The following is a 27,318-nucleotide window of genomic DNA, read 5'->3' on the forward strand; positions in this document are numbered from 1 at the left end:
GTAACAATGAGAGCGCCACTGCCCCCTGCTGTAGTAAACGCGCAATTACACTTTATTCTAGTACTGCCAAAAAAAAAGCCTGTTCCCCAGGGTCACACGCGCCCCCCCAGGAATAGCACCGCGCCCCCCAAGGGGGGCGCGCCCCACTATTTGAGAAGCACTGGCCTAGGTGACTGATTCACAATTTGGTTTTGTCTGATATCAGAGATTAAATAAAGAAAACCAACTGGCTGATTGATTTGTTTTAATTGAGAGGGAAAAAAAACAGCAAAAGCATTTCACTAGCTGACCAGGAGATGGCGCCCCACTATTTGAGAAGCACTGATGTACAGTAATAGCCAATTCACTCAAATCAATGGAACTGACCGGGAAGCAAGCAGGCTGTAATTGACCAGCAGGTGGCGACAGCGTTGCGGCTGAAGACGATGTGTTCTGCAATGAGCGCAACTTTGCCCATTGACTTTAATTTCCAGGTTTAATCGAAGCAGCTATCATAATAGGTCACCTGGTGGCGCTCGTGTGCATAGCGCCGTTGGACAAGCAGGAGAAGAAGGTTGCCATGGATTGACGGACGTGACGTCAGGCCCTTAGGTAAATTGAAGACAGGTGCTATTGCAGAACACGACATCGTCTTCAGCCGCAATGCTGCTGCCATCTCCTGGACAGTGTATGAAATGCTGTCGGTGACAACCTCCGTCGCGAGCCCAGGTATATATACACTTACTTACTTGTAATATGGAATAAAATATTTTAAACTGACCTGTTTTTGCTCGAAAGCAATTATGTTAAATTTGCTCAAATTTCAATACATCATTGAGTACATTAGTGAAAGCAAACATTTACATTTTTTTTTATAAGACATTTGGGCTTTTTTTTTTTATTCCTTTCAATTTTACTGCAATAATTCAGACATTTTGATTTCTTCTACTTTCACATCTCCACACATATATTACTCACATTTGTGATAGAGGGCTCAAGATAGAGATAGATACATTTCAGATGATGCTCTTGAACCTTGCACACGCGCCAACTGGCTGTTAAATAACTGCGCCCCCTGGTGTTCTTATTGGGAACAATATTTTCAAGCTCCATTACATACAGTCCAGTATATTGTACTGTATTATTTTATTTGAACCACAAACATGGTGCAAATGTCAAGGAAGTAGCACATTGCTTTTGTCACTGTCGCAACGGTAACACAAAAAGTCAAACAGGTGAGTTATGCAGTGAACCACTTGTCATTTATGACTGCTTGTTAAAGAATCATTTTCTTTCTCCCGTAGACTACATACATGTGTCTAAGGTGGGTGTGAGGCATCCCCACTTCAGCTCCTGTCCAAGCAAAAAAAGGAGGGGTTGCTGAAAAAGTTCCCGCTCATACCTCCAGCCCCCACACTCGGAAGAAGCCCTGGGCCACGCGGGCTTCTCGGAACGTCACGGTGAGAGCATTGATGGTGACGTCGGTGACCGTCACCTCCGCCGGGCTGACGATGGGCCTCCACACGGTTTCGGTGATCTCAGCCTCTGTGAGCTCATCTTGCTCAATAGCTGGCCCCCACATGGTGGCCTTCCTCTGACCTACACAAGAAAAGTAAGAAGAACCACCTTCAATAATTCCGTGTTTGGTGCGCTATGACGGATTTGATCTTGACATCCAACATCTGATCACAACAAGCCAACTATTAGCATACTTGCACTCCTTTCTCGAGTATCCTCACTGTGCTCCTCCTCTTCCTCTTCAACAATATCATCTTCCACCTCCTCTTCGTCATCCAAGCTTTTCCAATCCTCTTCTGCAGGACTCGCCGGCCTCGAGGTAAGACATCTCCGCTGTGGCCTCCTCTTGCTGTAACAGGGCGCCCTACTCCATGCAATGTACGATGGGTCCTCCTCCTCCTCTTCGTCATCCTCCTCTTCCTCCTCCTCCTCCTCGTCCTGCTGCTGGAGTAGTGAGCGTGTCAGGGAGAGATGTAGGCGGGGTTTGGGCATGTCTGTGGTTTTGTGTGCGCTGCGGAGGTCCATACTATACACTGTGTTCTGAATCCGGATCGAGAAGAGACAATCAGCACCACTGACGGTCATTTATCCATCTTTAACTACTAACGAGAAGACCCCATCACACATCACTACAAAAGATCCTTGGTTAATTAATAAATACAAGGGGAATTCTATTTCACCTGTAACAGAAGTTGTTTGGCCTTGGATCTTTTCCTCCTGTGACCCAGAGTTCGGTCTCGCTGCTCTCTGAGGAAAGACAAGCATACCATAAGTAGGTGAATACAGAAAAAAAAACATCCATCCATTTTCAACAGCACTTATCCATTTAGGCTTGTCACAATAATTACTGTATTGACTTCTTGTCAGAGAAAGAATATTATCTAAAAAAAGAAATCAATTAGAAAAGTCAAATGGATTTAGTCTGATAAAAGAGTGTAAAAAAAAAATATCACTTTCAGAAATGACCTAAATAGTTTCCATATAATCACATCATACTTCTCTTCATAGGATTGGACTAGACGCTGGTCCAGAATGTGTTCCTCAGGTTCCCATGTGCTGTACCTATTTAAAAAAAAAGTTGCATTTTTATTTTTTTTTAAATGCCATTTATGCTTGTCAATACACTACACAGCCACAAGGTAGCGCCAAAAACAACGATAAGAGCTTTTCAGCAAATTATTTCTATGTATGCCATCTTAGATTATAAATAATAAAAAAAAAAGCACATTATCATAGATTTCTTTACATATGTATTTACTGAACGTGATCCAAATGTTCCCACTCACTTTGGAGGCCATCCTTTCCATTTCAATAGGTACTCCACGTTGCCCTGCGGAGAACAAGAGCTTTTGAAAGCAGCCACAGACAAAGCACTTAAGACTTATCTTGTCAGATTACTTCTCTATATGAATGAATTAAAGCGCTATCGTCATCAGGCTTCCTGTTAACGGTGACGTCATCGCTTCTTCCAACTCCACATGCAAGGTTTGAGCTGTGTGATCATGAATGTTGTGTCACAAAAGTTGTTGCATGCAAAGAAAGTGTTAATATTTATTTTGGACGCGTGCGCTCGAAGTGTGTTTCGGTCTCTCGCTTGCCGCTTGAGGGAGCAGAAAAACGTTATGAAGGCAAATTAATTTAATCATCGCGAGGAGGGGGGGGGGTTAAACTTATACAAAAAACTTTTGTCTTATTTTGCTTTTTAAAATAAATAAGTTAGCTAAGACTCTTAAATTTATAGTATTTATTAAGCATTTTTGCCATTTTGCTTTTATTTACAATAAATGAACCAATGACTTAGCAAGAGGCCCTAAACAAAACAGGTTGGCCAGCTGTTTGCGTCCTTCTGAAAGTGGACATGTAAAAAGGAGCTGCATGCGCAACAACACAACCCCATCACTATAGTAAATTAGGTCGGATGTGATTCTCATGCTCTTGGAACATTTGATCACGACGTAATAGCATCAAGATGACACGGCAAATATGTGCGTCAACTGTTACCTTCCGAACTCTTTTCTTCATGATGGATTCCACGGCGAACACTTGCTCGCCGATAGCTGACAGCTCCATCAAGTGCGCACCTCGGACCTGCCAGAAAAAATAGTGGCGTCTTTGACGCTTTGAATGAAGCTACTGAAAGCTGCTGGCAGTGGCCCGCTTCATCCGCGGAGTAAAGGCACTTTCCGGCCCATTGAAACGCCAACAACTTGCCCACGCTGGACGTTTTTCGTTGGAAATACAAGCTGCGACACATCTGCACGCAGCACTGTGCAGCGCGACCGCGTCTCTTTCGGGAGCGCGCACACTCTTGGCCGCGCGCGCCCTCCAGCGGTCAGAATATGAACGTGGCCTCCAAGATTAGGTGCGCGGTTTAAAAAATGGATAGATGGATGTTGTTTCTTTATTTTCACATTCCATCCATCCATTTTTTTTTTCACATTTGACCCTCCAACCAGGCTGACAGGAGAAATTATCTGACAATAATACGTCTTTCGGAGCAATGGCCCATTTAATACACTCGCACTGCAGCTTTGACATAAAGTGCAATTATAAGCATTTGAAATTTACGCAGAAAACAAACCCAAAATAACAGTGATATTCATAGAATTTTCTTTAAAGTATAATATGAATTGATATGATAAAAAAAGAAAAAAACGTTTTGGGAGACATATGGCGTTGGATTTGGACAGCAAAACAATTACTGTACAAAAATCAAACTGTTGTAAATAAAAACAATCCTTGGCAGCAGACATCATTGATGGATTGCAACTCAAAATTAGTGCTTTGGAATATATGTGTGAAATTGCCCACTCAGCATCCATGTAAACAAGTTAAGGCCAGTATGGTCCCAAAGACGATACTTTGAGCTGAATGATCTCAGAGCTACAATAGCGAATCTCTCGTAAGGCTCTTTTGAAAATAACACAATCACGTTTTTTGTTATTTTTTTTTACCAACGCTCCCACCACATTGACAAAATGAAGGCAAACAGATGTGTGAAGCAACACATCCACACTTAAGTATGGAAAATTGAAGTCATGAATGACTTCCAACATTTTTTTGTAGACACTCATCATATTTACTTGCTTGTCCTGAAGCTTTTAACCGTGTGACAAAAAAAATGTTTACCGACCGCCATTTTGAATGGTTAACGAAGGCTTCAAGCGACAAGGGTGATGTTCCATACATCGCCGCTATCATAAAAGAAAGTGTATACACTTTGTGTATGAAACGGAAGAGTGCAAACACGATTGTGACATTTTAGGATTTCTGAAACAGCTTTTTAACTGCATTTTTTTTGAAGACTACAGCTTGAAGGGATGCGACAACGAGCCCAAATCTCCAGTAGAGACGATTTGATGGGTGTCGCATAGTTTTGTTGCCGGCTGAAAACTTTGGGTCTGCGCAGACTGCACGATCTGCGGGACTCACTGCCGTCTGTGGCGTGTAATACAAAAAGGTGAGCTCAGACGGGACAAAGCAAACGAGGAGCGAGACGTCGTCGCAAAGAAGGTGAAGGAGGGCACGCTTTGGTGAAAGCGAAAAGACCTCCTTTCCGCAAAAGGAGACACGACGACATTTTGAGAGTTCTCACGAGACTTTGGACATGTGAATCCTAAAAAAAATATATATGTATAAACCAGCAGATCACAACAGACTGAAAAATAGTCAAGATATGTTGTATAAAAAGCAAGAAAAGCAGAAATTGAATAATATCTTCTTCAAAGTCAAGAACTACGAATGCTCCCTGGAAAGGTTTTTGCTTTCGTCATTGCTTTGCATCCGTCCAGCAATTGTGCATGTAAACAAGACCCCCGCCCCCAAAAGGGGTTAAAAAAAAAAAAAATCCACCAGTGACTAAATCTCAATCAAGCGCAAGGCCAAGCGTGGCTGTGATTGGCCGCCTTGTTCCTCAGCTGTCTGACCGCCACGTTTGCTGCGCCTCCACTTCCTCCGACACCACCAACAGGAGTTCACAGTTCTTCCCTCGCAGCTGTTGGCGGAGGAACTTCCTGGTTTGTGGTCAGTTTTACAAGAAAACACAACAGCCCTCCGTTAGGGGAAAAACAAGTCTCAGTCTACAGACATGGCACCAGTAGAGCTGACATGCTCCATAAAAGCTGAAAGTTGCTGAATTGAATGGCTCAGTTTCGGAAAAAGAATCTGCTAAGCATTCCAACAAGGACCCAAAACAAATTTGGGACAGTGAGAAAGACTACAACAATGGAGAAAGAAGCCAAGAGGTAGAGATGATATATTATATTATAATACATTCTAACATATTACATTATAATATATGATCATAATATATATATTATAATCATATGATAAAAATTGAACTATTTTCAATTTGATTAAGTAGTGTGTAAAATTAGCATAGTAACAATATTGCATAAGTAGCATGACATCCCAGGCGAGACTCACCTGAGCTCATCTGGACTGCCGATGGGTTGAGGGCCACGCAGCTTAGAGTCCAGGTTGTAGTAGACCCCCGCCACCTCTCGGACCCCGATCCAGTGCTGGCGTTTGAGCGGCAGCCGCAGAGGTCCCCACCGCAAATTGGACGGAACGTTGAGAATGAAGCCCGTCACGTTGGACAGCTCGATGGTGCCGACGTCCCTGGATGGAACAAAGACGACATTTGTATGCGTTTGTACTTTTATGAGTTCAGTTTTGGTGAGAGCACGCTGCTTATCGATCTTATTATTGAAGTAAACATGTCAAACTGAAGATGTACCTAACATTTTGCACATTCGACTGATTTGTTATCGTGGCTGTGTTGAAACAATGAACCACCACTGTTAATAATTGAACACAAAAACAATACTGCTTTTCTGATAAGGTTTTAAAAAAAAAAAACAATGACTAAGCGTTAAGTAACATTGCGTGCAGTCATGTGACTGCATTTGATTGGTGAAATGTCACTTGCGGTTCTGTTGGATTGAAAAGTCATGTGATAGTGCTAGTGGCAGATATTTCTCTGGCAAAACAAATAGATTAGTAAAAATACAAGTTAAAAAGCAAATAAAAATGGCTATTTTCTTCGAAATAAAAATACCCGTGTAAGAATTATGCCGCATGAAAAATAAAACCATCTTTACTGTATTTCCAAATTTGTATCCAGTCTGTCAGTGCAATGCCAAGTTGGTATCTTTTTCCAAATTCCCCTCAATTGCCGCTTTACCCACCTCCTTTTATCCCACCAAACTGCCTCAAAGCCCCGCGTCTGCAAAGCGGCCATGATGACATTCACGTCGTAGTTCCCGTTTCCCAGCATGCTCTTTTTGTGAGGGGTCACCAGAGTGCTGGGGGAAAGCCTAAGCGTGATACAAGAGAGGATCATAGTAGGCGTACTGAGGACAATCGGAATTAACAAATGTTCCCGCACCTCTGGTAGATCTCCTGCAAGGTGTCCCTGCTGAAGGCTGACCCATCCTGGAAGACGTTATTGAGAGCGTGCAAGGCACACAGCTCCCGCCGCTGCTTCTCGTGGTAGATCGCCGGACGCCTCGCCGAGGCTCGAGGAAGCTGCGGTGTCATGAGCATGCAAGAGAAGTGGGGTGTATCCTGTCGGGGCTCCCTGCCCTTGTGTTCCTCCGCTCTCGCCGGCCCACTTCCACATTTCTGCTTGCTGACCTTCCAGGGCATGCAACCCAGTTCCTGAAGGCCACCCTTGCTTTTCTCCTTCCACTCACCACCTGGATACGGCGTGCTGCCCATCCCACGTCGTTCGCCACGCGCCTTCGGGTAGCTACATCTGCATCATGACAACTATCGCCATGGTAACCACTCGGTCGCCTGTACGAGAGGAGCTTTTGTGTTTTTGGTTGATTGAAAGAGAGGTGAGGGTTCACAGCTTTGTTGAGATACAAAGTCTGTCTTGGGTGGTAAATTTGGAAGGCATGGGAAATTGTGCAACTAAAATAGGAATTCTCCCCAAAACTGACGATTATGCCTTCTTCACAGTGACGACTGTCTCCATCCTTGATTTGAATTTGCATTGATTGCTTCTTTCAGATTTTTTTGGTCCTTTGCTCCATCACCACGCTGCCAAACATCCAATGTTAATCTGGAAAGCAAAACATAGCCAACAGTTTACGATTTAAATGAAACCCGCAAATCTCGATGTGGCCAAGCATGACAACAAACCTCCTCAGGAGCTTTGAAGGAAGCTTGCTCGGTTAGCTAGCAACAACACAAATGGCCTCGGAAATAAAACCCACACATGAAGTCTCAAAACTGCTAATCTACCTCCAAAACATACACGTCCAGATTGAAGCAAAACCGCAGCAGTGACAGAGTAGACTGTCTTGTGCCTGCGCGACGTGAGTGTTGTCTTGAGCAAACAACCTCTGGCGCCTCCTCTTTTTTCTTCTTTTTTTACGTTTGCTAACTTCTATTTCGGGCGGGGACAACTTACCGAATCTTTCGTGAGAGTCCCCCGGCCGACTGTCAAAACACAGCTTTGAGGTTTAAAAGCGGACTCTTGGTTTTCCTCGCGACAGTTGTCTCCTTTGTCTTTTGTCACTTTTCACCAAGTGGCTCTTCTGTGGGCGCGCATGCGCACTGGCCTCACTCTGGCTCCATGTTGCCGTGACCGCGTGCGTCACTCAGCCGAGGGAGGAAAATAAAGTGAGCGAGCAGGGCCGAACCACACCTTTTCCACCTTATTGTTTCAATCTTGTGACTCGATCGAAGTCGTTATGTACATTTTTGTTCTGTATTTACAGTGCATCAAAAAAATATTAGAACAGAAGGCCCATGATCCATTTCTTAAATCACACACTTTCAGGAATTTCATTAATCATTCTGTTTGGGTTCAGACATTTTTGGATGAGGTTTCCATACCCTTGCTGGGAATTAAAATGACCATCACTGGGGACTTTCCACAAGTCCTGCCTGGTAAAGGCATCATCAGTAGGCAAAGTAAATGGCATTTCAGCTGTCTTTCCACAATACCAACCCTAACCCTTCTCTCGTTTCCCATTGCACACAGCACAGGCTCTGTATAGCTAATCATCATAGCAATGTGGTGTGAATCTGTTGGAATGTAATCTCCAACATGACACATCTTTACCACTCTCCGTCACCCCGACCACCTCTAAAGACAATGTCATACAAGGAGGAGAAATAAGGTCGCAGAAGCTGTGCATTTTGTGGGAAGAACTTCTTGTAGATCATTTTAAATTGCAGGCCACTGAAAATACATTCATCATCTGAGATTTGATTTTAAAATTGATTTTTTAAGATGTCATGCCAGAGATCATGTCAGCCAGCAGCTCCTCCCTTACACGTTCCTCCCTCCTCTGCCACTCATGGACAAAATGTCCCCTGAGCCCCTTCAGCTCGAGGACACGCCCCACCAGCATCCTGCGCGTCACCTTCTGTTCTTCCGGAGACCGATCCGGCCTAGTGTCCAGCAACTCAGGCCTCTGACCACACACTGACGTCAATTTGTTCACGCCGCCGGCATCCGTACCCAGCAGGTGCTCCAAAGTGTGCCGTCGACCCAAGCGGTCGGCGTGGGTTAGCACCGGGATGATGTGCCCTCGGATGCTCTCTCCAAACAGTTCCAGTGTAGCTTGGATGGCTTGCATCCCTTCTTGTTGCGTCACGTTGCTGGAGCGTGGTGCCTGCATTACCAGCAGGATGGCGTGAGGACCAGGACTTGCCAGCTGAATGCTCCTCAGAGCTTCCTTGACTCGAGTAACTCTCTCCAAAGACTCACTCAATAGATCCGGCGTGTCAATCACAGTGAGTTCCCTACCGTCCACTATGGCTCTTCTTATGGTGCTCTCTGTGAGAGGTTCATCTGGTTCTTCTGCCCAGCTGTCCAACAAAGTGTTTACCACAGATGTGCGTCCCCCACCAGCAGGGCCCACTACGATCAGTCTGAGGCCTGCTTTTAAGGGACTCGACAGGTTCAGTCTTATGGTCTCATTTGCCATATAGCCTTCACCGGATCCTGTATTGTTTTAAAAGAATAATAAAACAAAGAAATAATTTTTGGGGAGTATAATGACTGGATCTTTAAGGGGCGGGGCCTAATGAGTGACAACAGAAATTATACTATTTTTGCTTTTTTACTATTTAGGTTTTTAAAACATGAAAAACCTTTCCTCTACAATAGCACCATCTGCTGGATTTAAAGGGGCATTGAGCCTGCTGCAAAAATCGCCATTTGTTTGAAATGTGATAAAAATATGACGTTATTCTATTACATGTAGATAAAGCAGAAAAGTCAAGTTACAAAGAACTCACCTGCGAGGAAGGGAATCACCCAATGGAATTTGCCAGACAATCCTGAAGAAGGGATTTATGGACACATTATTTTGGTTATTACATCTTGTGAATCTTTGCCACGAGCACACACACACACACACACAAAAATCAAATGCTTCTTTTGTGTGTGTGTGTGTGTGCTCCTGGCAAAGATTGCCAGGATGCTTTCGAGAAGAGCAACCATTACACAAGACATTCAAATGATTTCCAAAATAACAATGAAATAAAAAGAAATAACGAAGAGTGACTACCTTTGATAAACTTCCAAATATGAGACATCCATTTGCACAGACTTTGGATTCCTAGAAGCCAAAACGTAGAAGACACGTTGTTTATGTTGTTGTTTGCCAAAATGTTAGAGATCTGTTTTACCTCGGAGGGTCCCAACAACGCGGCTCACCCATCCCCAAAGAGCTGACAGACCTGAGCAACAGACACGAGTGACGTAATGGCCATTCGCAGCTCTCATGGCATGCACACAACAGCTTAAACAAACTCACCAGTTATAGAGCAGAAGAACCGAATCGGCCATCGGATGATCGCGGGAAGGGCTGCGGAAGACAGACAATTGCTACAACTTGCAAAGAAAAGCAAATCGTGTTTTTACAGAAGCACCCAAATTTCCAATCGATACATTGCTATGATTTGATTAGTGCAAATCTATTGAGGTTCTCAACAATTTTGAGATTTCTATTTGTGTGGTGATTAAAATGGCGATTCATTTCAATCTTTGTGTCTTTCTCAAGAAGCTAATGTGACTGACTCTGTGAGAATCTGTACAGAAGATACCCCACCACGGTGTAAGCTCCCATCTGGGCATTGGTGCCGCTCAGCCACCAGTCTAAAAAAAAAAAAATACAAGAAAATTAAGCACATCCATTTTTGCTAAGAATAACCAATTTTCCATTTTAACTTCCTGTAGAACAGGTGCCCCAATCCATTTGTTCACATTGACAATGCCATACGATATTAGCGTCTTACCATTAGCTGCATCTTCGGCATTGCTGGTTTCGCATTTACATTCCATTTCTCAAGCATACAAGTTGAGTCTACGAAAAAACACAGCCATAGTGAAGTTAAACATTCATTTGAAAAGGTTAAGAAAACAATTGTTTGCTTTACTTAAAAAAAAAAAAGACTGACCTTCTCCTTTTAGCGAGTTAAACTTTGATCCCACTTTGACTGTGATGTCTTCTTTGTGTGCGAAGGCCTGCCCCCAAGAACACACACACGCACACACACTTACGCTGCTCATGTTAATCCATTGTACAGTCAAACGGCGGTATGCTGCTCACACTGCGGCATTTCTTTCATTTAACACACCTTTGCGGGACAAGTAGAACTGGAAATGTTGCAACGGCGTATTGCGCTGCAGTTCAAATAAACAAGAGTGGAAGAGCTCAAAGTTTTATTTTCGCACATGATGTGAAGTAATTCAGAACAAATGCCAATATATCGATTTTTTTCTTCATCTTCTTTTAGCGACGCTGCAAACTAATTTCAGTCATCTGAAATGATCGGTCGAATACCTCCAAAGTAAAATGGCAGCTGCAATAGTTTTGTTACCACTCGAGCCTCATGTGGCGAGTTTGTCAATCAGAGCATCCATCAGTTCCTGCTTCTTGGTTCCAGTGGTCCGGATGCCAAACTGCTTGCAGGCCTCCTTGAGCATTGGCACAGTCATCTTTCCCAAAGTTCCTTTCTGTATGTGGGCTCTCACTTCATCTTCTGATACCTCCACTTTGGCTTTCTTCTCAGCTGTACCGCCAGCTTCTGCTTAAAGTCAGAAGAGTTAATGGTGCCATGCAATTCTGGAACAACCACTGCAAATAGTTTCAAAATGACTTCATGGCTGACCTGCTTTGCGTTTGCCGGCTGGTTTGTACTCCGGGTTGTAGTCTGCAGGGTAGACCAAATCTTTAAACTCCTGGACCAGGGAACCCAGACGCCCGTCAATCTGCTCCACCTTCGGCACTGAAAACGAGCAGAATAGAAAGGAGACGACGGCTTGACGGCCGACAAATTTGGTGCGGCTTTTGTCTTACTGATGAGGTCTTCGATGTCCTCTGGAGCCGTCATATCCAGAGCCAAGGCCTCCAAGTTCCGGTAGTGTTGCTGGATGACGGGATTCTCAAAAGCCTCACTCCTGCAAGATGTTAGAACAAATTGAAATCATAGGACAACTGTTAATTTGGGCTACCCAACCCCTACCTGTACTTAAAGCGCATTTTACGAACAATCTCCTTCATCTTGTCCACCTGTGCCGGTGACGCAGACGGCGTCCGCGGGGGATCCAGATTCCGTAAATCGTCGGCATACGGCAAGTAAATAACATTAAAACCTGTTGAAATAAGAAAAAGGTGACCTTTCGAATCACATGACCCCGCTTGCCCTCATTTGCACTGACAGTGTCATCGTACCTGGTGGCGTGATCTGTACATTCTTCTCGTCCGTCTGCTCTTGTTGAGGCACCAAGGCGACAAATCGAGGCGGGTAATTTCTGCGGGAAACGCAGCGGCACAAAGCAAAGACGTTCTTCTCGATGCACTTGGTCAACAGTGCCGAGAAGAGGCAGGAGCTTCCTGTTGAGGAAAAGCATATTATGTAAAGAACTTGATGTTTGCATCCATGTTCACATCGGGCATTACCTTTCACTTCGCCCTCCTCGGGATAGAGGAAGACAGCGGGACGAATGTGGTGGTGCAGTTTGAGCTTTTCCATGATTTTGAATCCCATCAAAAACAAACCGGGGTCATGAAACTTCTTGATGGCGTCTACCTCGTCTTTCTCCATCACGATCTGCTTACCACCATAAACCTGCGACAGGGGTTGGAGGTTAAAAAGTTGTTGATTTCAATAAGCCATGATCCTACCTGGGCTTTCTTTATGTCACTGGGCAGCAGCAGGCTTCCTGTTTGATTATTGAAGGTGCGTGTTTTGCTGCGGACAGGCTCATTGGTTTCCCTGTATAGCCTGATGGCGTTCGGTTTCCGAGTAGTCACTGCCATGGCGTACATTCCCACGGCGATATTTATACCTTCACCCAGACACAGATTGAGCCTAAAGATAAGTAGAAGGGTCGAGAAGATGAGAGGAAAAGAGTGGACCAGAAACATAAATCGAGGCGTTGGATTTGAAACGTACCTGGCTAGTGTTCTCTTTTTTTGCTCTTTGGCCAACACTCTCCTCTGGAGGTCTTCCAGTTTTTCACAAGGCTCGTGCTGCAGGCCCAGCTCACTCTCGTCCTCCGGCGGACTTACAACGTCACGGAAAAAGAGGGAGACGTCAAAGCCGCCTGCTTTCATCAAGTGCATGAGTTCTATGACAACGCCTGGAGCAGAAGAAGGGCAAAATGTTTTCGGAAGTCAAGGAATGGATTTTCTTTTGCAGAACCAAAATCCATTATTTGCTACTTTGGACCCACCGGTTTCTCTGAGGTCACTGGCTTTTGTGCGAGCCTGCCGATCTTTGGCACTGTCACCCCCGTGTGGTTGATCCTTGCAAGTGAAGATGAAGAGGCGTTTGTTCCCCAGTCGTAGATTGCAGTCCCGGTACAGATTGGCACAACACCACAGGGCGTCGGACAAAGATGTTTGATCACTGCCCATTTTCTCCGCTGCCAGCAGGGCACCCTTATCCCCTCGTAGTTCGTCTACCTGTTGCACTCGTTTTGCACCTGCGGAAATAAAATAAGCGATAGACGATAGGAATCAATACATGAATCCACGTAATGTTCTTGTTCGAAAGGGGAAAAAAACATCGATGAGGTGTTGGAATGTCTCACTGAGTTCACTGAGGTTGTGGTAGACGTAGACGTGCTTGAACGAGTTGGTTGGATCTTGGTTCTGCTTGGTGCCGTAGAAAACCAATGCAACAAGATCTCCAGGAGTGCTTATGATCTTACGGGTGTACACGGTCCGCACCACCTACAAGGAACAAAACACTTAACTGCAGGTGCAGGATGGAAAGAGACTCTTTGAGTGAGGGACTTACTTGCATGGTCATGTCAAAATTAGTTGGCTCCCCATTTTCTCCCTTGATGAACATTTCCTTTGACGCATCCACCAAGAAAACTAAGCAGTCTCTACCTGAGACCTTGTAATCTCCTAATAAGAGACAGAGTCATTTTATCGGCTTGTCAACATGCAACAAACCCATTCTAAAATGCACCAAAAAGACCAATATTCAATTGCAGATTACAAAATGTATAGTCGTCATTTTCTTTAATCGCACCATCTTGTTGCTCTCCCTCCTCCTGTCCTTCACCGTCAGCCTCATTCCGGAAGTAGGCGTTCCACTCTGCCATTGTTGATATCTGTCACATGTCCAAAAATGGGGTCAAATAATGGAAATAACGTTTCTCGTTGTAGCATATCCTAAAATCTTAAGCGTTGTGGTAGCAAAAGAGACTTAACAACTAATTGAGTAATGTTCACCAAACTAATCAAGTCATTTCATGGACTACGAAGTATGCTAGCTGGTTTCCGATTAGCTTCGCATCAAAACGTGATTACAATGCAGACTATATCAGTCAACGAGAGCACAAAACTATTCAGTTTCTTCATGTGTGTATTTCTGTAAGACAGTAAGATCACTTACCGACTTAGTAAAGATTTAAAACATAAAGTCCAAGCAGTCCAACTATCACCAACTCGACTAGTTGTGAACGGCGTCCGCGCCTCACCGTCGATTGGTTAAACTTTGTCCAATCACGTAATCGACCAATCATATTGCAAGGGGTTGTTTCAGGACGTAGATTATTCAGTGTAAATCGTTTAAATAAACTTCAACGTCTCCAGTAAAAAAAAAACCATCCTTCGATGTTTTGTTGTATTCATAACATAAAGTTCCATAATAGATCTTCCATTAAAAACTACAAATCACACCGTTTGGGTTCCTGCAATATCAAATATAGCCACAAGGCGTCGCTATAAGCTTACAAATAGCGGTTTACATCGTTTTTACTAGGTCATAATTTCATTACTGGCAATCAATCGCCTTTCTCGTTATTCTTACATCGACTCTTATATTTTAGGCGGTCACTAGATTTCTGTAAGGTTTGAATGCGAGTGTAAAGACCATTTTACTAACATGCAATTAAAGATTTTAATTGAAAGATCATACAGCAAGGATCTGACTGACCTCTGACCTCATTTAACCCTGATGCAAGTGGACAATAACAGTACACAATTCTTGTATCTGCATCTTAGATGCTACCATAAAGTGTTCTGACTTGGAACTTGTATATATTAAATTGTTTGCACAGTGCAAAATAAAATGTCTTTCCCTTTTGCATTTGTGTTTGAAGAATTTAATAATAATGTTTATGCTATTACTGGAGCTGGGGAAGACCCAGCAAATCTTTGATACATGTACACAAACAAAGTCCACAGTAGTCTTTCAATCTTTAATGATTCTCTGTTAAAAAGTTGCTTCAGTTACAGTACAGTTCCTCTAAAGAATAGTTTTCTTCCCGTCGTTTCACTTTTCTGGGATAAATACTGCTTGTTTTTGCTACATTAAATCTCACCCATACGTGTTAGGTTATCATTAATATAATCACGTTGTTATCCTTGCATTGTTGATGTAATTGCTCAAGTTACAATTTGAGATGCTACAAATAAGCTTTATAAACAATTTTTCTTTTTCCACAATGAATCACTAGCGCTGATTATAACAGAAAAATAAATTCTTTGGGGAACTTGTGTTTGTTTTTCTGGTGTCATATTTAAATGATGCACTGAAATAATGTGACTGAAGGCGTATTTTAACCACCTCACTTGCATTATAATTCCCGTTACTATACAAATAATTACATTTGACTCTGACACCCTCTACAATAAATTCTTAGAAATAAATAATACTTTAAAGCCCTTTTTTGACTAATTGTGTACAAAATCTACAAAGCTTCACATTGAGTTTTACAAAGCGAATGGATTTTCACAAAACACTACACAAATCCCCAAAGTGCCACGTTTCTAAAAATAGACAACATTTACATGAAGCAGGTATTTAGTCACCAAAATGCAACAACATAATTCTGATTTGATAAACAGCTCTTCCATATGAAAGAATTGAAACAAAATGAAAACCCTCATTCGGACCGCTTTACACATCTCTGTGCATTTCCTGAACTTCACCAACTCTCAACTGTTGCTTCTTCACAGCAGTTCTCCATGGTGACCTTTGCTATCCAGGCTTCGAGTAGTGTTAACGCCCTGGGCTTGGAAGTGCCTTCACATATTCCTCTCCATTGGTGCCTGGAGGCGGCAAAATAAACACAGGTCCACACATTCCGAGTTATGACCCGGACAGTTCCCTAGTGAGAAACTCAGATTCACATTGACTCGTTGCCTTCCCTCACCCCGAGGAAGCGAAACAGGGTTTGTGCTCTCTTTTCTCTTTCCTCTTTCTCCTCTTTTCTAAAGAATCCATGCCTCTGGCTCTTTCCTCTTTCTCCCTCTCCATGGTTTTCGATGGTGCTTGATGGGAGTTGACGTGATGGTGGCATTGTCCTCGCCGTTGAGTTAATGTCACCCTGGGGGCTGCTGTCTTGCTGTATGCTTGGCCTGATGGCACCAAAAAACAAAACATGGTGGAGCAAAGGGTGGGAGGGTTCCAGAGTTAAGCAAAAGCTACACAGAGAAGCCAGCTGTGCATAGAGGTAGACAATGAGATGCAAAGTCCTGTGGGTTTTTTTTTTCTTCTCCCCCCACAGGGACAATAGGCTCAGTGAAGCATCTACAAAAATGCTACATACAGATGATTGTATTCAACCAAGATAAGAACTAAAGCTTGAGCCCTGCTCTGTGTTAGATTCCAAAGACTAAAAGAAACCAAAGGATGATTCGTGGTGGTGGTCTGAAGGGAGCCTGAGCGGTTTTCAAGTAACGCTTTCTACAAAATACAATATGCTGAAGTTGTTCTTCTTCGCCCCGTCGCTCAGACTGTGACTTCAGTGGAACTGTGTGTGGAGTAATTCTTTTGCCTGGTGTGTTGGTGATAGGTTCCTTGAGAAGGGTGTTGCATATGGAAATGCATCCCATGTCCTGCTCCACGGATCCCGCCACAGGGCTGGCTAAAAAGATCCGGCATGTTCTCAATGCTCTGTTGCCGACGGGTGGAGTAGGCGTGTCTCCAGTGAGAGGCGTGCGTGGGCCCGGAGCCCGGGGCCGAGCTCTGCCTTTGGACGTGGCGCCCGACCGGTTCCCAGGCTTTAAAAGCCGAGCTGGACAATAACGGGTGCGTGGTGGTCTTTGGGAGGTGGGAGTGCTCCAGATGGCTGGAGGGGATGGAGATGGAAAGAGGAGCGTGGAGGTTGGATTGCGATGGAAGATGCTGGTGGATGTATGACTTCTCTTTGGGCTGCATTGGTAACGGCTGAAAGGCGGGCGCTCGGTATTGGGCAAAGTCCATGACTGGGAAGCTCTTGTAGTAGCTGTGAGATGCACTGTCCGCTGCATAATTAGGAAGAAGGCATAAAGGATGAGAACATTGTATTATTGAAGCCTTAATTTGTCTTTAGTCCCCAAGGACGGAAGCTCGATCATGTGATAAAGCGACATGACAGACATTTAAAGGTACGAGTGCCAGGGTGTGGTCATGTGGTACTGGTGGTTTATAAATACTCTCGCCCAGAGTCCTATGTGTGTGTGTGTGTGTGTGTGCATGTTTATGTATGTGTCATGGGATGGCATGAATGTCAAAGGGAATTATATAAATAAAGTCAACACTAAGGTTATTACTGCAAGCGCTCCCGCCATCTGAACTTTTTTTTTAATTAATTTCTTTTTTTATGTGCGAGTTTTCATCTATTGTCCTTCACCGAATAGCAAATTGAATTTATATACCTGAAAAAAAACATTTTTATACCGGCTCCCCGGAGATAATAATACAAATAAACATATTTTGCTTAATTTGAGAATATCTACAATAATCTACAAGGTGATGTCAGAGGGGAAAAAAAACTGCACTAATTAAAAAGTGTGCATCAACAGAAACTAAGAAGATGGGCAGAACAGAAGGCAGCTGAAAAGGGCATTTGTACAGAGGATAGCTTCTATGGTGGATGATAAAGGTTAATAAAATCCATCTTGTCAAGCAAACATTTGCATGTCTGAGGCTGGAGTTAGTTCAATGTCCTGTTACACCAGCTCGAGGACAACAACAGCTTTTGCATATGTGGTGACCTTTAGCCAACATGAGACTTTCTGTAAGATCTAAAGCCTCAAGCTTGTTAGCCGAGGTGCAGAAATTGTTATTTTACAATCCCATCAGCAGGTACGATAGTCTAATTGAAAAGAGGTTTAATAAATATTTCTTTTTAAAAATAAATGAATAAATAAATAAATAAATACATTTAAAAATACAAAAATAAAACGATTTAAGAATAAATAATAAATAAATGAATAAATAAATACATTTAAAAATACAAAAATAAAACCATTTAAAAATAAATAAATAAATAAATGAAATTAATTAATTAATCAATTAAAAATACAAAAATAAAACCATTTTAAATAAATAAATAAACAAATAAATAAATAAATAAATAAATAAATAAATAAATAAATAAATAAATAAATAAATAGATAGATAGATAGATAGATAGATAGATAGATAGATAGATAGATAGATAGATAGATAGATAGATAGATAGATAGATAGATAGATAGATAGATAGATAGATAGATAGATAGATAGATAGATAGATAGATAGATAGATAGATAGATAGATAGATAGATAGATAGATAGATAGATAGATAGATAGATAGATAAATAAATAAATAAATAAATAAATAAATAACATTTAAAAAGTCCTTGGAACTGACCTGTGCTGATAGAAAATATTCCTGAGCTAATCCCTGTGGGACATTACATCTGAATCATCACGCGGTGAAATCACACCACAGGGCCTGAAGTGTTGCTTCCTTTTTAAGATCACTTCTAAGGTTGCCACTGGGCAATGACACCATTGTCAGCCGGCTTTTCTTACGCTGCCAAGTACCTGCTCTCCTCAAAAGGTTATCATGCCATTTGGCGTCAGCGTCATATTGGGCTACTTACCCACGGCTTTGAGGGAAGTGTACTTGTTGAGTCCCACTGTGCCATGATTGCTGTGTGAGTGAGGAATGCCTTGTCTTAATGGGCCATGAGCTGAGTTATTTAGATGGTACTGCTCTAGTGGGAGACAAGGTGGAAAAAAAAAATCAGTTAAACATTATCTTGCATTTTGTCTGCTCTCTTTCTGGAACAAATATAAATTCATGCATAACTTGCCCAACTGTGACAGCCTGTCATTCCTCATGCCAAATGAACTGAGGTTGATGAACAATTGGACCAAACTAGCTGGGAGAGTAAAGTCGCGGTTATTAGCATTAATGAAGTCCACTGATGCAGCCAACGCACTCGATGTCAGCCCCGGGGATGTACGCACAAACCACACGCACAGGCTATTAAGTTCATTTTGGGGGAGAGCGCAACCAAATTGCCAATGATGGCGATATCGTTAACCCGTAAAATGTGTCGCAGATGTTTTATTTAATCGAACAGCATTGCGTATTTGATTTGAGCGCTCGTTATGGGTTTCGCACGCACAAGTTAAGTCTGCAGTAAAGACAAATCATCTCATCATTTCAATGACTGTGGGTGGAATGCGATACGTGGCGAAACTTCGGGATACTAATCCCGTGTCACACACTGGAAAGAAAGAGGGAGCGTCACTTGTGGTTAGGTTGATGAAAGAGGGAAGAAGGCAGGTTGTTTGTTCTGGTGAAAGAAATTAGAGATTGACCCAGAGAGTTTCCCCGGTTGCCAGGGGTCAAAGTTCAATTCAAGGTGAAAATTGTGGATTGATGTTGTTCTGCTGTCCCATTTCTTCTGCGTGTTTGTCTAAATAGGTCAGCTTATTTTTATTTTTTTTTTTGCTCCCAGCTTTTTTTCTGCAATGAGTCATATTTTCTGGAGAATATTGGACCGCACTTTTCGCTTCTTATCTTGGGTGAACGTCGCTAAGCCTCTAATAGCTCAGGGAAACTTCCAAAAGTTTATTTATTCAAGCTTTTTGATATGTTAGTTACAGACAGAGACCTTTTACCACTTGGCTCTCATCACGCTCAATTAGCTTGCATATGTGTGTGTAAGCAGCATGAGTGTTTTTTTTTTTTTTTGCCAAAGGCCCTCTACTCTGGAAAAACCAATACTGTTCAGCTGTTTAGAACACATTCAATCTATTCAATGTTCCACTTTATCACATGGTTCAATTTACATCCACTGTTTTAACCTTAATGAAGAAATGCAATCATTGAAAAGGTTAACCTGTGAAATAACGGTGTCACTTTATTAGGTACACCTTTGCATCATTATTATAGTAGCATTTCATCATCTTGGACATTGTTGCTATCAAGTCAGTTGTTGTCCGTTTCAGTCAACATGTGTGTGCTCCCTTTTGGCTCACCGCTCCTGCTGCGCTTCATCCTGGACGAGACGCCGTTGGCTCTCCCTCCGCTGGGCGAAGTGGTCACGGCGTTCTCCGCTGGGCTCACCTCTTCTTCTCCCTGTTGCTTCAGTAGGTCAGTGAGTGCCCTGGGTGGCAAGAAGATCATGTCTTCTTTTAAATTGAATTTTATTTTTCCTCCAAAAAAAAAAAAAAAATCTCAAGAGGCACATTTTCAACATTCGTGTTTTGCTTTGCTCAAGGCTGAAATCCAGTCGTACTTGACCCGCGGCTTGTTTTGCTGGACAACATATGGACATTTTTTTTCCTGCAATATGCTCCTTTTGGAGTTTTCTCCATGTGCACACACACACACACACACATACACATGTACACACCAGAGTACTAATGGAGTTCTCTGATTTTAGCATTGATGCTATTCACTCCCTTGATCTATAATTCAAACAGTAGTGCCACTGTTCTACTAATGAAGCTCATGTGCACACCCACAAACTATGTGGACGCCCCAATTGACAGCGACAGCCGGCGGGAGCTTGTTAACACCAACGCAGAAAAGTGCAGCCCATTGGCAACGGCTGTAATCTTCTACAGATCGTTTATGGTAGTGATGATGTCATTGAAAAATGATGCCAAAAAATAAAAATCATTACTGCTTTTGTTATAAACCTAATGGGATCACCTTTTCTAATAATATTCATTTACTATCTCCAGAATTGTAGATACGCATATATAGGATGATTGTGAGCAGCTCTCTTTACCACCGGCAAATTATATTCATACATTCAAATTGATTCCGATCCTAATCATCCTTTAGTGATTCACTTTTGACGCAAAGTAGCCATCCCCTGTTTGAAATATTTGTCTTGGCGTGGCACAAAAGAGCTCATCCTGCTCCACCCCGCCCCCTCCCTAAACTAAAATTGCTCCCAAATCTGTCTATTTCCCCTTCTTCTTCTTTTTTAAAGCATTCCATTAGTCTTTGTCTCCTCCAGTCTGACTCATTGCCATGCGGAGTCCCTGGGGGGCCACCGAGCGAGCTCTATCGGCGCAAACAATTTGCTGATTTGGATTTTTTAATCTTCAATAAAAAAGCGTCGCTGTCCCCGAGCGATGGAGTGTTTAAGGAGCATTGGCTCAGCGTCATGCTGCTTTCTGGAACATGTGACCCATATCATTTATCTCAACCGACATTCCAATTCCAAATAGATCATCATAACAGACCGTTGCCATTTTACATCAAAATTTAAGCGCTCAGCCATGTATAACCTTCGAATATTATGTAACAACATGTCTGACAGCTGTGGGGTCAACCTTGCCAACCCTCAACCACACGTGAGACTTCATGAATGTCCTGTGACCGACCCGTCGATCCCAATAATGTCGACCGGGTCACAACCCAGACACGGTGATTATTGATCGCTGTCGTGACATATACTTCACAATTGTATAGAATTAGACGTCACGTTCTAAAAAGACATATCATCCAGCAGATTTGGCGTAAAGCTGCTTTTTGGGCTGATAAAGACGTTGAGCGCTTTCTTTCTATAATATTCCATCTCTCTGACTTTTAAGTCACACTGACAGATAAGTGATGGTCCTCTTTTGCCCCCATCAGTCCAATAATCTACTTGGGCCACGCATCTTGGCCCAAATATTACTTGACAGCTTTAAACACAATACTTTGATATTGTGTTTTAGTGGGAAAAAAAAAAGTCACCATGACAAACATCTCTGTTTGAGTTCTCTTTTGGTGTCACTCTGTCTCTTCATCAAAAGTTAGAGATTCATCTTTACTGGCTGATAAATTAAAGACTAAAATAAGAACCATCTAAGCCAATTTTAATACAATACAGTGGATATACCCCTATTCAAATGCAATTTTTCTTATTATATTGAAAATTAATTAAATAATTAAAATAAATCCAGAATAAATGTTTAAAATTTTAATATTTTTTTTTCTCATCATTAATGTAACCTGTACATCTCCACCGATTATTATTTTTTTTTATCTCTTTGAAAGGGGAAAGTAAAAATAACCAACCGAAATAATGTAGTTTACAGGTGTTCAGAATAAACCGATCACATTCAAGCCCATAAAAAAAGTCAGCACACACGTGCCTCACGTCAAATATAAGCTTTGTCACACAAAATCCTGAGAAATGTGGATTAGTCCATTATTAAATCCCGTGATTAAGATTTTCTCTCGACTTTCCTCACTTCTACTCTCAAGCAATCGGGAAGACAGATTTTTAACTAAGACTATGCTCTTTTTAGCCGTAAAGCGGTAAGCCAACGTGTTTCTCTCTTGAAGGAACCGAGCATATTTCAAGAATGCTGCTGTTGGGATGCAGACAACTGTTAGCAACCAGCATCTTTTAGCATCGGCTTCATTTGATGCAACTGCAACGGACTGTAACGTCGGAGGAATAAAAGCTGAGTCCAAAATACTTTCTCATAGTTAAAAAATTTTCAGGGCCTCGGGATCTTTGACTAAAACTTCACTCTTGTCCAGGACCAAAAGTCTACACACCCCTATTTGAATGCCACCTTATTGTGATATAAAAAACTAGACCAACGTCCATAATTTGAAATATATAGTTCGCTATTAATATCTCCTATAATCTAACATTTATAACTCAATGAAAATTATTTCTACTAGGGGAAGTAAAAATAATGTGGTTGCACAAGTGTGCACACCCTTATGACTGAGATGTGGCTGTCACATTCATACTCATTTTAAATGAGCGCACTGTTTGGTTTTCTATCTATAGTGACCAAGTTGAGAATGACCAAGTGGCTGCAAACTGATGAAAAGCAGATTGGGTCAATAACAACATGCACTCACTTCCTCTCTGTCAATGCACTCAATGGCAACAGGGTTCCATAACAGCAGCTCTCTCGTAATAAAATTCATTCCAATAGCATCTGTTTTATTTCTATGCGAAACTTCCAGATTTTGCTTGAGATTTTGACATTTTTGTAGAAACGAGTGAATTTAGGTTATTTGAAAATTAATATGAAGCCAGACTGAATACATACAAACAACAAACAAATGGCCTACACACAAAAAATTCCGTGAATGGCTTATAAGCAATTAGAATGAGGATGATCTCATTTATTTATAATGAAAATCAATGTGATTCCATTCATCCCACACGTCCATATGTGCTGCAGTAAGTGAGTTTTATCTATCCGACTTAAATCGGGTCAACAGTCAAATACTTTTAGTGACTCTGTCCTTCATTACATAACCTGGTGGCTAATGCATACATATACTACAAATCCATATGTCCGATAATAAAAACATGCATAGAAAAAAAAAATTGCATCTGCATGTGCACCCCCCCCCCCCCCCCCAAGAGCTTCGTAGCATGTGACCTCTGCTGGATTTTCACACTTTGGACATTAAATGCTTTGTGATGTTTTCACCGATTCACCACCACGGTCCATTGGGCGCCGTTGAACTGGACTGCCCTTACACCTGTCGATGGACCCCGTGGAGGCTATTTTGTGTGTTTTGGGGTGTTCTCTTGTATTGAGGGGTGCTAGGTGGCCGCTGTTGCTTTTTTTTCCTTTGTCTTTTAGCTTTGATTTGCTTTGATGGCTTTTATCTTGTGCACTTTCTGACTTTCTTTGTGGCGCCGTTGTGTGGCAGCCTTGTGAGAGCCTATTGAGTTGCGCTCATGCCATCTGTGTGTTTTTTGTATACCCACTCTGTGGTATGGATACTGCTGGGGCCTGAATTTCCCCACCCCTGGGGATCAATAAATATTCAATCAATCAATCAATCAAAATAGCAGTGGATTTCACCTACTGGCTATCCTGGTGATGTGAACCGTCCTCATGCAACCTAAATGCCATCACCATCATTCTTGTTGTTAAGTCAACTATAAAGTGTGTATGTGCAATATGCATGTTTAATCTTAGTGCGGGATCACTTTGGATTTTTCAGCTCCAAAGCTGATTGAGGAAAAGCGCTAGGATTTGAGAGTGCTAATCATCTTGTGCGACATTCAGTGTAAAACATTTGAACACGGCGGTGTGACAGCACGTTGCAGCTGCTGCTTTTTGGGAGTTGTTCAGGGCAAATGTGGGAAGTAAATCATATTTGTGCTTTTTGAAGTGCTTACAGTATATGACATGTGAGAAGCATGAAGCCGGGATTTCTGTCACCGTGTTTAATAGTGAAACGAGTGTTCATGCAGAGCAGTCCAGAGACGGTAAATCTCAATGAGAGGGGGTAATCTTCTGAAATGAGGAGCGGGAGTATAAAGATTATTCAAAATGTGAAGATGGGAGAAGGTGATGCATGGAGAAATGAAGATACGGGATGAGGCAATGTAACTGGGCCCGGTTTGTGCTGCCTTGTTTGTTCAAAAGAAAACGAAGGAAGGAAACAAGCAGAAGAAAAAGAATCGTTGATCACGAGGAGGACGGCCATGTTGGTTTGGAAAAATGCCAAGAGGACTTTGTCAGAAAACAAACATGATTTGTGACCAAGTGAGAGAAGATGGTAGTATGTAAATGTTTGAAAAGAAGGAAAGGCAAGAGAGGTTGTTCATTGTTGTGTTTGTGGTTCAATGACAATAAAGCTATTCTGATTCTATTTGAAATATTGCGACACACAATGTCAGCAAATTACGGCAAAGATAGCTCTAGCGTTCCTCAAAATGTTTGGTTTATTTCATACATAAGTCATAATAAAATGAAAAAAAGAAATGATGCGTGGGAGGAGAAAAACATGGCAAATAAGACACACAGAGAAATAAAAAAAACAAAAGAAAAAAATTAGAAAGTAGGCTACGAATGGAAAAATGTGCAGCTATGTTGTTTTCCTGCAGGCTCTCCAAAACAGTGACTCATTAAAAATTACGTGACTCATAAAGAACAACATAACAACCTAAAGTCAGCTGGGATTTGAACTGGCTATTTTAGGTACTGATGTTTTCCTAATTTCATTTAGTCACGTCCTCATTAGGTGATCTGGAGCCTATCGCAGTTGACTTTGGGTGAGAGGCGGTACACCCTGGATTGGTCGCCCATCAAATGTTTCCATGACAACTATTTCGACAGGGTCACTTCTTGTCTAATTATCTTGGAAATTACTTTTATATTTATGCAGGGGAGAACAAACATGCACTCATGTCAGCCGACCTTTTTTTTTTTTTTTTTTTTGCATGCTTGATTGTAAAGTTGTAAATTTATCATTGTCACACTTTAGTACCTCAGCTGTGTGTTCCAATTTGTTTTTCTTCTTGGAATCATTTGCAACTTTTCAACCATTTCCAAAACACACACATACAATGGACTCATGCTGACCAGCTGTAGAAATGAGCAGACAAGAGCTTCCAGGTCCAAAATATCGAGTTATTTTGGGACTCTGTCCACTCTTTTGTACAGTTGATTGACGTAAGATTAACTAAACACACACACACATTTCTTCCATGCCTCCTACCTGGAGTTGAGGTCAGTGAGTGTGGCGGCAGTTGCCCCGCCTCCTCCGCGACTTTTCTCCAAGCCCAATTTGGTGAAAATGCCCACCAGGACCATGATGGCCACCACGCCGCAGATGATGTAGACGATGAGGTGCGTTCGATCCCGCTCCTGGTCCTCCTGGCCCTCGGTGACGGTGGCCACGGGCTTGCCGGTGTTGGCCCAGATGGGCGTGTCGTAGTTGGAGCAGATGCGTTGGTCCAGCCGCTGCTGGCGGAACTGGCAGCAGAAGCGATAGAAGCAGGTACCGCAGCAGTACAAAAAGACACCGGCGTTACAGTTGAACGGCGGATCCCACTGGCCCATCACATCGTAGTAACCCTGGCAACGCGTCCCTCTGACAGGCGGGCCGTCCTCGTCGTCCGCATCACCCCCGCTTGAGGGAGTGGACGGCCCGGAGTCTTGGAGGGGGTTTTGGGTGGTCTCCGCATAGGTGGGAGTTGTCTTGTTGACCAACGTGGACGGGACGACCAAAGGGTTGTCTTGGGGAACCGTCGCCGTGGAGACAGATGGATCTTGAGTGACGGCTGGCTGGGTAATTAGGGAGGAGAGGTAAAAGAAGAAGAGAAAATGGCAGGAGGGAGGAAGGACTGCGGCCATGCTGCTATCCCAAAGTCCAGCCTTCAAATAGAAGAAAGATCAAGAAAGGGAAAAGGAGTTCAACATATTAAAAAAGAAATCCCACAAATTGATTGAGTGTGGCTCATCTGCAAAAACATCAGAAAGAGGAAAAACTCACCTTCCAAATAAGAATTTAAAATCCCTTCTTTTTATTTGGACACAACTTGAAGAGTCTCCATAAATCCCCTGCTCTCACCTTGTCTTCAGCAATCCCTCCCCCAAAAGTCCAAGGCTTGAAAATTCCCTCTAGAAACACGTGCAAACTTTACTCAGAAGCATCTTCCCCCCCTGAGCTCTTCTTTTCTCTTCCCTTCATGTCTTCTCCATCGTCGGCTGGGTGCTTCATCCGGAGGCAATCGTGCGCTCCTCTTCTTTTTTTTTTAAATCAACTCTTCACCTTCTTCTTCGTCTCAGTCAGTTATTGCGAGCCCACAACTTGTCCTGCCCAGTGCAATGCATGTGTGTGTGCATGTGTGTGTGTGTGTGAGGAAGGGGGATGCTACACTGAGAGCTGCAACAGTTCAGGACCAAACCAGCTCCCCTCCTCTGTTTACCTCTCATCAGTGAGAGAGAGAGAGAGGGAGAGAGAATCTATTTGCAATGGGAGGGCGGAAATAAATATAAAAATGACTTTATTTGGGGCTGCAGCTGTCTTTTTGCACCAAATAACAAAACATGCATCAAAATAATTATACAATTATTGGCGTAAAATTCAAATTGAGTCCCCGTCCTAAGACCGGAAGCTTCATTTGTGTTTATGATTATAGTAATTAGTTAATTACATTTTCTTTTAAATCCACGCAATTTTAATTGTGACTCTCTCTTTCTGCCTTTCATTATTAACTCCTTTCTACACTCGATTTGAATAGTTTTGCATATAAATCTCATTTTATAATTTTCCTCAGCATTTCTGAACATTTCTGAGCTTGTGTTGGGAAATATGCAGAGGACAGTCAACATCTGCCGT

General features: G+C 42.5%; 5 protein-coding genes across 10 annotated transcripts; all 5 read right to left on the minus strand.

The window, feature by feature from the left end:
- Positions 1 to 1,078: 1,078 nt before the first annotated feature.
- Positions 1,079 to 6,062, minus strand: cbx7b (chromobox homolog 7b). Of its 2 annotated transcripts, XM_061304480.1 has the most exons (7): positions 5,923 to 6,062; positions 3,499 to 3,585; positions 2,784 to 2,827; positions 2,494 to 2,559; positions 2,178 to 2,244; positions 1,692 to 2,037; positions 1,079 to 1,578 (listed from the first exon to the last, which is right to left on the minus strand). In XM_061304480.1, the coding sequence occupies exons 2-7, from the start codon at positions 3,565 to 3,567 to the stop codon at positions 1,376 to 1,378; spliced, it is 795 nt and encodes a 264-aa protein (XP_061160464.1). In that variant the 5' UTR covers positions 3,568 to 3,585; positions 5,923 to 6,062; the 3' UTR covers positions 1,079 to 1,375. The 2 variants fall into 2 exon arrangements, with proteins under 2 accessions (XP_061160464.1, XP_061160465.1); XM_061304481.1 differs by lacking the exon at positions 5,923 to 6,062 and having other exon boundaries at positions 1,719 to 2,037; positions 3,499 to 3,840.
- On the minus strand, positions 3,984 to 8,510 carry josd1 (Josephin domain containing 1). 2 transcript variants are annotated; one of them, XM_061304482.1, is made up of 5 exons: positions 7,919 to 8,510; positions 6,887 to 7,567; positions 6,687 to 6,815; positions 5,923 to 6,117; positions 3,984 to 5,510 (listed from the first exon to the last, which is right to left on the minus strand). In XM_061304482.1, exons 2-5 carry the CDS (start codon positions 7,216 to 7,218, stop codon positions 5,411 to 5,413), a joined length of 756 nt encoding a protein of 251 aa, XP_061160466.1. In that variant the 5' UTR covers positions 7,219 to 7,567; positions 7,919 to 8,510; the 3' UTR covers positions 3,984 to 5,410. The 2 variants fall into 2 exon arrangements, with proteins under 2 accessions (XP_061160466.1, XP_061160467.1); XM_061304483.1 differs by lacking the exon at positions 7,919 to 8,510 and adding an exon at positions 7,648 to 7,901.
- A 140-nt stretch (positions 8,511 to 8,650) lies between these two features.
- On the minus strand, positions 8,651 to 11,079 carry LOC133171268 (GTPase IMAP family member 2-like). The gene is made up of 8 exons (XM_061304479.1): positions 10,924 to 11,079; positions 10,762 to 10,829; positions 10,544 to 10,621; positions 10,281 to 10,331; positions 10,153 to 10,203; positions 10,032 to 10,082; positions 9,760 to 9,801; positions 8,651 to 9,463 (listed from the first exon to the last, which is right to left on the minus strand). The coding sequence occupies exons 2-8, from the start codon at positions 10,805 to 10,807 to the stop codon at positions 8,742 to 8,744; spliced, it is 1,041 nt and encodes a 346-aa protein (XP_061160463.1). The 5' UTR covers positions 10,808 to 10,829; positions 10,924 to 11,079; the 3' UTR covers positions 8,651 to 8,741.
- Positions 11,080 to 11,173: 94 nt separating this feature from the next.
- Positions 11,174 to 14,484, minus strand: xrcc6 (X-ray repair complementing defective repair in Chinese hamster cells 6). 3 transcript variants are annotated; one of them, XM_061304474.1, is made up of 13 exons: positions 14,380 to 14,484; positions 14,014 to 14,095; positions 13,774 to 13,886; positions 13,565 to 13,706; positions 13,205 to 13,456; positions 12,925 to 13,111; positions 12,654 to 12,840; positions 12,429 to 12,597; positions 12,201 to 12,362; positions 11,992 to 12,121; positions 11,826 to 11,926; positions 11,638 to 11,754; positions 11,174 to 11,553 (listed from the first exon to the last, which is right to left on the minus strand). In XM_061304474.1, exons 2-13 carry the CDS (start codon positions 14,084 to 14,086, stop codon positions 11,357 to 11,359), a joined length of 1,830 nt encoding a protein of 609 aa, XP_061160458.1. In that variant the 5' UTR covers positions 14,087 to 14,095; positions 14,380 to 14,484; the 3' UTR covers positions 11,174 to 11,356. The 3 variants fall into 3 exon arrangements, with proteins under 3 accessions (XP_061160458.1, XP_061160457.1, XP_061160456.1); XM_061304473.1 differs by having other exon boundaries at positions 11,174 to 11,556; XM_061304472.1 differs by having other exon boundaries at positions 11,174 to 11,556; positions 12,201 to 12,597.
- Positions 14,485 to 15,178: 694 nt separating this feature from the next.
- shisa8b (shisa family member 8b) lies at positions 15,179 to 26,330 on the minus strand. 2 transcript variants are annotated; one of them, XM_061304478.1, is made up of 4 exons: positions 25,693 to 26,330; positions 20,238 to 20,365; positions 18,848 to 18,961; positions 15,179 to 17,237 (listed from the first exon to the last, which is right to left on the minus strand). In XM_061304478.1, the coding sequence occupies exons 1-4, from the start codon at positions 26,328 to 26,330 to the stop codon at positions 16,723 to 16,725; spliced, it is 1,395 nt and encodes a 464-aa protein (XP_061160462.1). In that variant the 3' UTR covers positions 15,179 to 16,722. The 2 variants fall into 2 exon arrangements, 1 of the variants encoding a protein (XP_061160462.1); XR_009718696.1 differs by lacking the exons at positions 18,848 to 18,961; positions 20,238 to 20,365; positions 25,693 to 26,330 and adding an exon at positions 18,613 to 18,761 and having other exon boundaries at positions 17,107 to 17,237.
- Positions 26,331 to 27,318: the final 988 nt, after the last annotated feature.

The sequence above is a fragment of the Syngnathus typhle genome, linkage group LG18 (genome assembly GCF_033458585.1).
Source record: "Syngnathus typhle isolate RoL2023-S1 ecotype Sweden linkage group LG18, RoL_Styp_1.0, whole genome shotgun sequence".
In the NCBI taxonomy this organism is placed as follows: Eukaryota; Metazoa; Chordata; class Actinopteri; order Syngnathiformes; family Syngnathidae; genus Syngnathus; species Syngnathus typhle.